Raw genomic sequence first — 13,773 nt, 5'->3', positions numbered from 1 at the left:
GACGGTGGGACTTCCCGTGACACGGGGTCTGCCGTGACACGGGACGTTTTGTGTCCTTTCCGCGTAAACCCTTAACGCATTTTTTATTCTGTTTTCTGAAAATTTCCCGCGTCACTCCAAAACTGTACCGTGTCACGGGAAAGTGTACCGTCTGATGGTACAGTCTGACCGTGTCACGGTACAGTCTGACCGTGTCACGGGATACTTTTTTAGGGTTTTTATCATTTTAGGGTTCCGTGTGCTCCCTCAGCGCATTTTCCCTATAAATACCCCCTCATTTCTGATGTACGGGGCAACCAGAATTTTATTATTCTTATTTTCTCTCTTCTATGCTATTAACCTAAACACTAGCCTATCCTTTTTTACTTCAAAATTCCTTCTTCAAGCACTCAAAGGAGTCCATATTTTACTCGAGGTTCTGTCCTTAAGCCAAGGCGTGAAAGGTAGAATCGTTTGAGGGTTTGGCCCCAAAATCAACCTTATTTTATTTTATTTAATTTAGTTATTGTTTTATTATTCCCTTGAAGTTACTAACTCGTTTATTATTTTGTAGTTGCAAACAAACAGAATCAAAGTAAGGATCATGCTCCTTTTATTTTTATTATTTTTCTAACGATTTTATGTTGTTGGAATTGTGATTAAATTGGTTCCAATATTAATGTTATTCTATTATTTATTGATCACAATATTGTATGTTTAAAGGGAATATGTAATTGAAAATCACGCCTAATAAGATAATTTGGACAACCGGTTTAGGATCCTTTTAATCTTATTTTTAATTGAAGTGATCACCAAATTTTTAGAATTATGTGTGCATTAATTTTAAACCAATTTAGTTAAATAATAGTTTGGAGCAAATTGAATATTTTGTTTGTATGCCTTTGAGATCACAGGAATGCTTTTCAATATAAGAATCGAGTAGAGGCCAATACGGGCGAATGTGACTCCATGACTCACTTCGTACCATCATCCCCGATCCTCCTTTCATGGTTCCGAACCATATGGAGTTAGTAATCTCATGGATTATGAATGGGGTGTAACCTTCACGGGTCAATCGTTGTTGCCTTCGTTGTCCCTTATCGTGGTTGCCTTTTTATGATCCGTGAACGGTTTACAAGTTCCTTAAAAAAACTTGTTGGCGGCTCCCTACTTTATTTGTCCCTAATTATAATGTCAATTCCCACTTCCTATGAGTGCCAAGCATATTCACAACATGCTTTTATGTAGGCGCACTTCGAGCGACGCCTACAATTTGGCGACTCCACTGGGGAGGATTCTTAATTATTTATCGATTTGAGTGATCGGTATTTAATTAAGATGAGTGGATGAGACTTGAAAGAGTCTTGAAAAAATATTCTTGTGATTAATTTTGCATTTTTGCATCTGCATAGACGTTTTAACGTCGCATTCAGGTCTGTCCCGTGGGAAAAATTGGATAACTTGGTTGCGCGCAAAAGCAAACAGGGCACCAGTCAGATTTTATGACTGCCGTGTCACGGTACAGTGTACCGTCTAACGGTGCACTGTACCGTGACACGAGAATTTCTGTCGCGTCACGGCAGACCTAAAATTAGTCCGGTGGCTTATTTTCTTTTCTCACAGTCGACTTCCTTCGATTTTTCTGAAAAAACGTATGTGTTCTACATGCTTCTTAGCCCTGGGGGATTTAAGCTCTATCGACCCAAAAACGCTCATGGCAATAAGGGTTCATCCGAGTTATTAAATCCACCCAAACCATGGAGTCGAGTTTGATTTCATCACGAACTCGCGGAGCCACCCGTTGGCATACACCCTCAAGGGAGGCTGCCTTGCTAACGCGTTCAAACTCTTAACCATGGTACCCTTTGACACCCAAAGCTTGACCAAAAGTTGAACATAGATCTCGATCCTAGGATGCAAACTTTTTTTACATCATCGTGCCTAAATGCTATGTGATTGTTTGGTGCTAACCCTCATGTGTTTGCTCTTTTTGTTTAACCCATGACCGATGGTTTTTATTCTCACATAGTAATTAGTACGGACTTAAAATCGATTAAAATTTGAAAAAATACAAAACTGACCTGGAACTGCACACCGTGTCACGGAATATTCTTCCGTGTCACGGTGAACAGTTCCGCGACACGGGAAAGTCTATCGTCTGATGGTAGACTGCACCGTGTCACGACAGTCTGCACCGTGACACGGTGCCCTGGAAAGTATCCTGTCAGTCTTTTTCTTGATTTTTGTGCGAATTTTGTGTCCAGTTTTGTGTCGTTTCTTGCTATACGGTCAAAACACGCGTCTATAACCTCACTTAGTCACTCACATATCGTGTTCACACATTTTTTTTTTAGTTGTGCACCATTTTTTGACCGTATTTTAGGGAAGTCTTGTTTTTGTGTCGTTTTTTTTTCGGAGTAAGTCGGATGGTATCCTCCCATGTTCTTTTTTTTAAAAAAAAAAATAAGTAGAGTTTCAAAATTATAGATTTTTTTTTTTTAAAAAAAAAACATTCTTTTTTTTAATCCGGATAGGTTAAGGTTAAGTTTGGTCATTGAAGGTGTGTTTGTTTCGGTGTCACAGCGCTTGGACAAGGAGCAGGGGTAGATTGTTACGGTTCGAGTCCATACCTCAACAACCTCTTATACCAAAGAGGCGCACAAGGAAACCACCTCAATCATCTCCGCAAGATCCGTCTCCGGTCTACTTTCAACCAATGGCCACTAAGGAAGACATTGAGACCCTCAACAGGACAATCGAAAGATTGTCTGACATGATGCAGACACTCACCACTAGAGTCAGCACTGTAGAGCGAGATAATCAAAACAATGTCACTACTGCTGCAATGGAAAAGATCAAGGACCAGATGAGCAAGATTTCTGAAGAGTTCACTTATGTGGAACAGCCTGTCACCTCTTCGTCCATAAGAGAGAAGCTTCCTGAGAAGTTTTCCACTGCTGACGTTCCCAAATTCTAGCCTAGTGATAATCCGCTTTTCCATTTGAAGGCTTTTTCTGCAACTATGGCTCTTAAGGGAGTAGATGTGACACTCTTCCCTACGGTGTTTCCTTTTTCCTTAGAGCATGCCTGTCAACAGTGGTTCTATTCTTTAGAATCCAAGCATGTCGCGACCTGGGAGGATGTTGCTGAAAGCTTTATGAATCGGTACAAGTGTAACATCCAAGCCAAGACTTCTGAACGTGAACTCTCCATTCTCAAACAGAAAGAGAATGAAGGCTTCACCACTTACTTAAGCAGGTGGAGAGAAACAGTTGCGCTCCTGGTGGATCCTCCCAAGGAGAAAGAAATGGTTCGCTTGTTCATTGCCAATCTGACTCATAAGTACAAGCAACACTTGAAGTTTCTGCCTCTGAGTACCTTTGACGCTGTATACGATATTGGAATCAATATCGAAGATGAACTGATGAAGTCTGCTGGTAGCAACAATAACAACATCACTTGGAAAAACAAGAAGAACGACACTCCTTCTTCTTCGTCTTCTAAGCCCAATAATGCTACCAAAAATATCAATATCAATGATGTGCTGGCCCTTAATGCTCCTCCTAAAAGATTCCAAAGGCAAAGGAGGGTTTATACGCCTTTGGGAATGACTTATGATGCTGCTTATGACCGTTTGCATGGTCAGGGACTGATTATGCCAATCGGACCATTTCCAGAACCTCGACCTGAGAATAGGACCGCTAGCTATGACCTTAATGCTTATTGCAAGTATCATCAAGGCAAGGGTCATAACAATGAGAAGTGTTGGAGGCTGAAAGATGCAATCCAAGACCTGATTGATGCTAACCAACTTCCTGTCCCTCCAGGGGGCAAGAAGCTTCACATTCAAACAGGTCCTCTTTCTGATGCTTTGGCTATCATGGGAGATGAAGTCTCCTTTGATCCGTCAATACTCATTCAACCTATGAATGAACCTCTGCCAGAAGTTGTATTTATCTCAAGTACTAAAGAAGTGAACGGGATCTGGGATAGTGATGATGAAGACGTCTATCTCAAAGACATAGCCTGTTCATCTCTCGGCACCAGTGAAGATGTTTGGGGGGACCTTGAGGTCAAGGTTCTCACCAGAAGTGGACGGGTGCAACAACCTAACCCACCTCCACCTCCACCACAATCACATCCGATAGTTGATCCCATCGACCCTGTGAATAGCGATGTGGTCAAACAACTACAAAAGACCAAGGTGGAAATGAATTTATGGAAGCTTTTGGCCACTTCCCACGAGCATCAAAAGGCTGTGATGAATTCTCTGGTGAAAATAGGAGTTGATGATGATATGACTCCTCAAGGATTGGTCAACTTTCTCACTACTAAGCTGCCGAGTACCAGCAATCTGATTTCTTTTTCTGATAAGGACCTACCCCCGGAAGGGGACCAACATAATAAGGCCTCACCTCACTGTAGTGTGTAGGCAGATGAATGTTCCTATGAGCCTGGTTGATAATGGCTCTGCAATCAATGTGTGCCCACTCCATACTACAAAGAAGTTGGGTATAAAGAATGAAGAATTGACTCCCTCCACTCAAGGGATTCGAGCTTACGATAATACTCGCCGTGAAGCCGTGGGTACTATCATATTGAATATAACTACTGGGGCCATTGAACGTCGCACCAAGTTTCAGGTGGTGGACATTAAGGCCTCTTTCAATCTGTTATTAGGATGCCCTTGGCTTCATGAGGTAAAGGAGATTTCGTCATCGCTCCACCAGAAAGTGAAAGCCATAGTTGGAGGGGTTCCGATTACTATCGATGCTTCTCATATGCGCATTCAAGTTATTTATACTCATATCTTCCATGTTGAACATGACGAAGAAGATGAAGATCTTTGGGGGTTTTCACTAGATGATGTTCTTGTGATCGAAGAAGAGGAAAAGTGTCATCTCGACTTCGATCCCTACTCAAATACCAATATCAACGCCATTCTGAAGAAGCAAGGTCACTTCCCTGGAATGACCCTTGGGCTCAAGAAGAAAATGGCTAAATCTTGGAGCCATCTTGGTGCGCTCAAGAAGGATACTTTCGGCTTAGGATTCGAGCCGACAAAGGAAGATCTGAAACAAGCTGTATTGAAAATGAAGGCTCGCAACAACGCTCGAATCACGAAGACGGAAATGGCCATGGATCCATATCCGTTCACCCTCAAGGGCCAGTACATCAAAGAAGGGGAAAACTTCCCATGCTATGAATTCCCTGAACCATTTGTCCATAATGGGATCCGTGAACCAGGATTCGAGGTGTTCCTCGATTGTGACTTCATCGATGAAGAGCTCTCCACAGCCGACAAGTCAGATAGCCTGAACTCTGATGATCTGGGAATCAACCTTCTTTTTGGAATGGAGAAGAATGAATCCAAACTGGTCTGCAATGATAACTCCGAGCTCGTTCAAGCCGTCATAGTGAATAAGGATTTCGACCCCTCCGAGTTAATCGTCCAAGCTGACAACATTTCAAGGGGATGGCGCAAGACATTGAGGATCACTACGCCAAGTAGAGAGAAGTTGGAAATAACTGCTGGCGAGGGTCCTATGTTTGATGAGTCTGAATCGTCTGGGTCCGAGTCTGAGTCAAAGTCTGTAGATGAGTCCTTAGAGTTTGAGGCCGACCCTCTTTCTACTATAGAGTTCAACCCTGAGTCTCTTGTTGAGTCCTCTCTTCCTAGTCCTAATAATTCTGGTGAGGTCGCAGCCGACCTTGCCTCTCTTGATGTATTAGCCAATGAATTCAATGAAATGAGTACCTTTGCTTACGATGTGTGCCATTCCCCTAGCCCTGATCAATATTGCTTTGCTAATGATAAAAATGAAAAATAAATAATAAAAGCAATGGAAGAACACGAAAATAAAACAGCAGTTATTGAAGATACAGAAACAGTTAAAATTTCCAATGATACGACTGTTAAAGAAGTAAAAATTGGATTAACACTAAGTCAAGATGAACGCAAAGAGCTAATTAACTTGCTTAGTGAATTTGTCGATGTATTTGCTTGGTCATACCAAGATATGCCAGGAATTGACAGGGATATAGCTCAGCATACGATACCACTCATTCCAGGTATGAAGCCTGTCAAACAAAAGCTGCGCCGAATGAAACCAGATGTGGCTCTCAAAATCAAGGAAGAAATCAAGAAGCAATTGGCCGCAGGTTTCATCAGAGTATCCAAGTATCCGGAATGGATAGAAAATGTGGTTCCAGTTCCAAATAAGGATGGAAGGGTCAGAATGTGTGTTGATTACAGGATCTCAATAAAGCAAGCCCAAAAGATGGGTTCCCTCTACCTCACATTGACATTCTGGTCGATAATACAGCAAACCATGCACTCCTGTCATTCATGGATGGTTACGCCGGATAAAATCAGGTATTGATGGCCGAAGAAGACATGGAGAAAACCACATGCATCACACAATGGGGCACATATTGCTATACGGTAATGCCATTCGGTTTGAAAAACGCGGGTGCCACCTACCAAAGAGCAGCTACAGCATTGTTACGTGACATAATGCACAAAGAGGTGGAGGTCTATGTCGATGATATGATTGTCAAGTCTAAAGATCGCCCAGGCCATATCGTCGCACTTCGCAAATTTTTTGAAAGACTCCTTAAGTACAACATGAGATTAAATCCAGCAAAATGTGCATTCGGAGTCACGTCAGGTAAATTACTTGGATATGTGATCAGTTCTCGAGGGATTGAAATGGATCCTTCAAAAGTAAAAGCAATCATGGCCATGCCACCACCCAAAAATGAGAAGGAGATTCGAGGCTTCATTGGAAGATTGCAATATATAAGTAGGTTCATATCAAAGCTCACAGCGATATGTGAACCTATATTGAAGAAGCTTAAGAAGAATGTCCCAGTCACATGGGATGATGATTGCCAAAAAGCTTTCGACAAAATCAAAGAATATTTGGCAAACCCACCCGTGCTAGCGCCAGCAATACCTAACTTTCCTCTTCGACTCTACCTTACGGTCACAAGAGAAACGATGGGGGCAATGCTAGCACAAGAGATCGAAAGCAAGGAGAATGCAATCTATTACTTGAGCAAGAAACTCCAAGGATATGAGACGCGATACACGCCACTCGAGAATTTGTGTCTCGCACTTGTATGGGCCGCATAAAAACTAAGACATTACATGCTCACTCATACAGTGCATGTCGTGTCCAAGATGGATCCTCTCAAATACTTGTTCGAGAAAGCAACACTCAACGGTAGATTATCAAGGTGGATAGTCAATCTGGCTCAGTTTGACTTGAGATTTGTGCCACAAAAAGCCTTCAAAGGTTCTGTAGTTTCTGACTTCTTAGCAGACTTTCCACTAGAAGAAGCTGAAAAAGAAGAAGATGAGTACGATTTCCCTGATGAAGATTTACTCATGACCGAAGACGATAGTTGGACGCTCTATTTCGATGGAGCTTCAAACCAAAAAGATGTGGTGTAGGAGTCTTACTCGTATCACCCAATGAAGAACACATCCCAATTTCCATGAAGCTCGATTTTGATGTCACCAACAATGCCGCAGAATATGGAGCATGCATTTTGGGGTTGGAAACAGCTATCGCCTTGGGAATTAAGATAGAATCTATGGTGATTCTTCACTAATCATTAACCAAATCTCTAAGAGATGGAAAGTGAGAAGTGAAAGTCTCGCTATGTATCAAGCTCATCTAGAAACTCTCACGGAGCAACTAGATGAAGTGGAATATACGTACTTGCCAAGAGAAGAAAACCAGTTCGCCGACGCACTAGCTAAATTAGCATCAATGGTGCAAATTCCAGCTGACACAATCAGAATGCCACTGACCATAGAGAGAAGACATGAGCCAGTGTATGTTCATGCACTTGACGATGAACAAGAACCACAGGAAGAAGATGAAGAGCCATGGTATACAGACATCCTTAATTATGTGACAAGAGCAGAATATCCTCCTAATACTGATAAAAGGGCACGCCGTGCTTTGAGGCTCCTGGCCTCACAGTATGTGCTCATCAGGGGAGAACTCCACAAGAGAACTGCAACAGGAAGGAATCTCTTATGTATAGCCAAGAAAGAAGCACATAAAACCATGGAAAACCTTCATGCTGGTATATGTGGAACTCACATGAATGCAAAGATGTTAGTCCAAAAGATTCAACGTCAAGGTTACTATTGGACTACTATGGAGAGAGATTGTAACGAGTACGTCAAGAAATGTATGAAGTGTCAAATCTATGCAAACTTACAGCATGTTCCACCTTCGCTTCTCTACACGTATACTTCTCCATGGCCTTTCTCCACTTGGGGCATTGACATCATTGGAAAAATAACACCACCAGGACAAGGGGGGCATGAATTTATTCTCGTAGCAATTGACTACTTCACCAAATGGGTCGAAACTGCCTCATATGCCAAACTGACGGCAAAACACGTAGCTCAATTCGTTAAGAAAAATATCATATGCCGCTATGGGGTACCACATGAGATGATTAGTGATAATGGAACACATTTCCAAGCCGAATGCGCGAAATTATTACAAAAATATCACATCAAACATCACTGATCATCACCTTACAGACCACAAACAAACGGAGCAGTCGAATCGGCCAACAAAAATGTGAAAACCATCATCGAAAAGATGACGGAAAATTATAAGGATTGGCCAAGTAAGCTACATTTCGCCCTTTGGGGTTATCGAACCTCTGTTCGTACATCGACAGGGGCTACCCCATTCTCTTTGGTCTATGGCGTTGAAGTTGTACAACCAATCGAGCTCGAGATACCTTCTCTTCGAATCGCATTGGAAAGCCAACAAGATGAGGTCGACTGGATTAGAGCAAGATACGACGAACTGGTCTTACTTGATGAAAAACGCTTGGCAGCTTTGCATCATGTCCAAATCTACCAACAGCGTATGGCACGACATTTTAATAAAAAAGTCAAGACCAGGAATATCAAAGAGGGTGACCTAGTGCTTAAGGCACTTCGTAAAAATGTGTTAGATCCAAGAGGAAAATTCAGACCGAACTGGTCAGGCCCGTACATTGTTAAAGTCATCCTGTCTAGCGGAGCGGCGTAATTGGTAGACATGGACGGTAACGGCTTCCATAATTTGACCAACTTGGATCAACTCAAGAAATTCTATGCCTAATCGCATAGGTTCATGACCCATTAGAGCTACGTCTGGCCTGATTCCTTTTTAGGATAAGTAGGCAACCCCTCAAGGGGGCCCGACCACTTTAAAATAAAAAAAATCCTCCCTCTGTTGATCAAATATGCGCTCAATTCAGCATTGCGTCACGACAAATTAAAAAAAAAAAAGGGGGGGGGGGGGAAATGCCGCGACACGGGAATTTATCCCGTCTGACGGGAACAGTGTCCCGTGCCACGTCAGCCCCTGAACGGAAAAAAGGGAAAGGGAACTTCCCGTGACACAGGATTTTATCCCGTCTGACAGGAACAGTGTCCCGTGCCACGTCACCCCCCTGTCAGCCAAAAAAGAAAAAAAAAATTGCCGTGACGCGGGAATTTGTACCGTGTCACGGGACCCTTCCACCGTGACACGGCGGACTTCCAGTTTTCCCGTTTTATTTTTGGAATATTGGCGCACTTGTTGCGAATTTATTGTTCGAGTTTTTATTTTCGTTCTTCCATTGCGTCCGACTCCTTGACTCGGATAAATAAATAATAAATATAAGTCATTGTAATTTTTTATTTAAGGCTGAAATAATTAGGGCCATATTTTTCAATATCGTCGGGGGCTTCAAATAATTCCAAACGCTCCATCAACCAAATCTGCAAAAAAAAAAAAAGTATGCAGATTCCCGTGACACGACAGTTTTAACCGTGTCACGGCAGACACCCACCGTGACACGGTGGCTGTTTTGTGTCACGGGGGCTATTCGGAGCGTGGTTTTACCTGCAGTAGTACCAGAGAACCCTTCCTAATGGCTTTTCGGTCAGCTTTTGCCTCGTCAAGACCACAAAATGTTTCTCCAAGGCACGTCGACATAGGAGATCTTCCGGATTCAACATGCTCAAGCACAGACGCTAGACAAGCATGTCCTACCCTGCCGTTTGCAAATAGTAGCTTGCTAAACATGCAAAATATATATGCCCTTCTACGATATACATGATAAGACTCAGAGATAGGGCGATTAAAATATAAATTAGCAAGTTTTTCTAAGTCTACTTCATTACCACAAACAATTCTATTTAAATCTGGATCCGTTAGATTCAGATGGCGTTCAAAATCTTGTTAATAATATTCATGTAGGGTAGGCATGGCAATAAGATTTCTAGTAGGAAATCCAAAGATTGCACCAAATTCCTCCGGCAGAGGACATATTTCATCATAATCAAATTTGAAACAGTGTGTTTCTGGACTCCAATAATCTAATGTTGCCCTTAGAAAACCATGTTCAATACCTACATGTCGCAGGGCTAGCAAACCCCTGACATGAAATAATTCTAACTCTCTTTTTTCAGCATTGGTCAAAGAATAAGACCAGCCGCGCAATGTATTATCAAAATTCTGAGGCATGATTATTGAAAAATGAAATTCTAAATTATTTTGTGTTTCGTAATTATGCATATTGTGAATAATCTAGTCTTATTTTATAGCAAAAGCGCTCGAAACTGCCCAGAATTTATCTTTTCATACGCGTAAAACAAATCGCTGGCTTATACGCGTCCCGTGACACGGGAAATTCCACCGTGTCACGGGAACTTTTGCCGTGACCCGGCAGGTTTTGCCGTGACACGGTGAACAGTGCCGTGTGACGGCACTTTACGCGCTTTCTTTTTTCATCTTTTCCCTTATCTATCCGGATTTTTTATAATTTTTTATCTTCAATGTTTATTTTTCAGCTTTCTCTGAGAATTTTATTTCTAATAAAATTCTCACCTTTTTATTTTAGTCTTTATTTTATTTTAAGATTTTATTTCTTTATATTTGTTTTGTTTTTTTATTTTATTTTTGTTTTGGGGAAGATAATTTTTATCTCTTTATCATTTTGCTTTTATTTTTATTTCTTTTCTTTTTGGGGAAAGTATTTTTTATTTCTTTTTCTTTTGGGGAAGGTCGGTACCCTCCATTACTCCACTTATGTCTTTTCGTCGTGTCGTTAATAAATACACGATCACACATAAGGAGTCTCAAACACACACTAACACACACAATAATAAATATATAAACTGTAAATAATGTACAAAGAGTCATTATACATAAATATGTCAAGTGTCATCATAGTATGTACAAATAAAAACCCTCGGTCAAAAGTCCCTAGAGCCAGAATCAGTCTCATCTCCACCCTGTGCATGTGGTCCATCCTGTGCATATGGGAACGGCGAACCGAAGAGTCCCTCGACCATCCGAGTACGGGGAGTAGCGTCCCTACTAGTCGCTGTAGGCCCAGCAGTAGCCAAGCTCAAGGCAGGACCCGTCCAACCGGAAAACGGAGTAGACTGGCCCAGAGACACTGGAATCGTCAGTGAAGGCATCGTCCCATACAGCGGAACTGAGAATAAGCCCGACACCGGTGGAGGAATCCCGGACAATGGAGCTGCAAACGAACCAGGATCCAAGGGAGTCAAAACATACCTAAACTTAGGCTACGGAGGCTGCGAAAATGACTGTCACACCCCCTGACTCTGGCCCGGAAAGCGCTGGGAAGACTGAGGCTGCTGCCACTGAGCCTCCTGGGTAGTCTGAGGCTCTCGCTGAGAATGAGAATGCCGGCGAATCTCAGGAGATCGTCTACCACGACCAAGCTCCTCCTCGTCCGAGCCTCTAGGCCTCGAGCGCGAGCGGGACCTCCGTCGCTCCTGAAAGATACAAAATCAAAAGGTGTCAACAATGCAAAATAAAACAAATGGTAGAAGTAAAAAATGAATGATACCTCAAGAACGTCGCAAGAGCTCCGACAACTCGCACCACGCCGAAGCTTGATGATGCAATACTTCAGGGCGTCAACCAGCTTCATTAGTCTCATCATCTCCGGGCGGTTAGGCTGAGGATAAAACAATGAAAAGTCAGTAACAAACAATGTTAAAAGGATGAATAATGCATCCAAGAGAACTCACCGGCTCAAAGACCTCGGGCAGAGACTCCTGCGCCTGTCTGTAACCCTCTGGCGCGTCAGCAATATGGTCCTCTGTGATACCAATCGGCCCTAGATAGAGAACAGACTGAGGAGGAATCTCGATCCTCCCCACAGGGCGAATAGTCGTCTGAAAATATGATCGAATAATCAAGTTATTCGACTATTTAATACAGAGACTAATAAAGAAGATCCTCAAAAGAAATCATACCTCAGGAAGACGGGGTGGGGAAGCCAGAGAGGGAAGCAAATCCCGCGCATAGTCACTCTCCATGTGTACAAGCTCCTGCCATGGAAAAGTATAGCGCTCTCCCCTGTTGATCAACTCTCTGATCAAGCGTGAGTCCAGCATCAACTCTGGTGGAGATGAGGGCACCACAAAACGATCGCCACTATGCTTACGAACGACTCGCTCCCCCAAATACCAGACAAAGCGTCCGGTACCAACCAAAATGGTGCGGTGCGCAGAAAGACGCAAGGCCTCAGGTAGATCAGCCATCCCGGCCCAAGGACGATATTGGACATCAATGGCAACCTGAAAACCATAAAAAGTCGGCGTGAAACAACAGAAACAACGTCAGAGGGAAAATAACAGCAACAAAACTAATTCTTACGCCGACAGAAGAGGTGCCTCAGCGTAGCAGCCCACGCAGTGCAGGGACAGACTCCACCCACGACTCTCCTCGATCACGCCAGCCGGCCCCGACAGGGAAATCATGGACCGCTCCACGACGCCGGCGAGGAGCCAAGCCTGGGAAGTACTCGTAGAACCACAGCTGCGATGAAAAGTAATCTTTAGCACATGAGTCGAACAAGTTAAAGTGAAAAAAAGGGAAAAGATCATCACCTCTACGACTCTCCACAGACCATAGACAGTGATGGGAGACTCGTCATTCAGCCGCCGACAGCCATGACATAGCGATAAGAGGAGATCGGCGTATCCAAGGTTGGCCCAGCTATAGGATCCTATCTCAGGGATCCTGACCAGAGCGGGGAGGTAGCAAAGGAGTACAAGTGAACTCCTATCGGGAGAAAGGCTCATAGAAATCAGGATCAGGATGAAAATCCGCACTCGCTGCTCAGCCGTCGTATCCTCCATGTCAAAGCCATGAGCTAAAATTGAAGCCAGCTTCGATCGTCCGCTCCTAGGACCACCTCGAGACACTGGTCGGGACCTGATGTACTGAACAATCGGACCCAACAAATTAGTTGTCTCAGCCGATCCCCAAGACAGATCAGACATCTGAGCTACAGCCCGGTCGGTGAAGCGCAACCCGCTAATCATACTGAAGTCTAGGGGGGTCACCGTCATCTCCCCCCAACCAAAAATACTCCAACAATGCGCAAACGACCGTCGCACCGCAACCCTGGGGGCTGCGAAACCCTACAACCGCCGTACAGAAATCTACTAAACCAACCGATTCCCATAGGGCGCTCGTAGCAAGATCCCTCGTAATGATCAGGTGAAGTCGAGGGATCAAATCGCCGGCTCCAGAACCGTGGTGGCGAAGCGTGCCATCGACTATGCCAGAGAGTGAGAGATGAGAGACATGGTTTTCACGGCAGAAAACCAACTAGTCTGGAGTCCACGGAGGTGGAACCCACCTACCTCTACTCGCGGATGCCCGAGGCTCGGACTCTACAGCATTGTCGTCCATACCCTCAGGAATGGTGGGAGTGTCCTCCCGAAAAGCCCGA

The 13,773-nt window shown here is 43.5% G+C and overlaps 1 protein-coding gene across 1 annotated transcript; it reads right to left on the bottom strand.

Annotated features, from left to right (window-relative positions):
• Window positions 1-11,925: 11,925 nt before the first annotated feature.
• LOC110699146 lies at window positions 11,926-12,658 on the bottom strand. Its single transcript, XM_021876635.1, has 2 exons — window positions 12,287-12,658; window positions 11,926-12,205 (listed from the first exon to the last, which is right to left on the bottom strand). The coding sequence occupies exons 1-2, from the start codon at window positions 12,572-12,574 to the stop codon at window positions 12,008-12,010; spliced, it is 486 nt and encodes a 161-aa protein (XP_021732327.1). The 5' UTR covers window positions 12,575-12,658; the 3' UTR covers window positions 11,926-12,007.
• Between the last annotated feature and the right edge of the window lie 1,115 nt (window positions 12,659-13,773).

This window comes from Chenopodium quinoa, unplaced genomic scaffold (assembly GCF_001683475.1).
Source record: "Chenopodium quinoa cultivar QQ74 unplaced genomic scaffold, ASM168347v1, whole genome shotgun sequence".
Lineage (NCBI taxonomy): Eukaryota > Viridiplantae > Streptophyta > Magnoliopsida > Caryophyllales > Amaranthaceae > Chenopodium > Chenopodium quinoa.
Note: the sequence above shows the minus strand (reverse complement) of the source record. Positions and strands in the feature narration are given on the sequence as shown.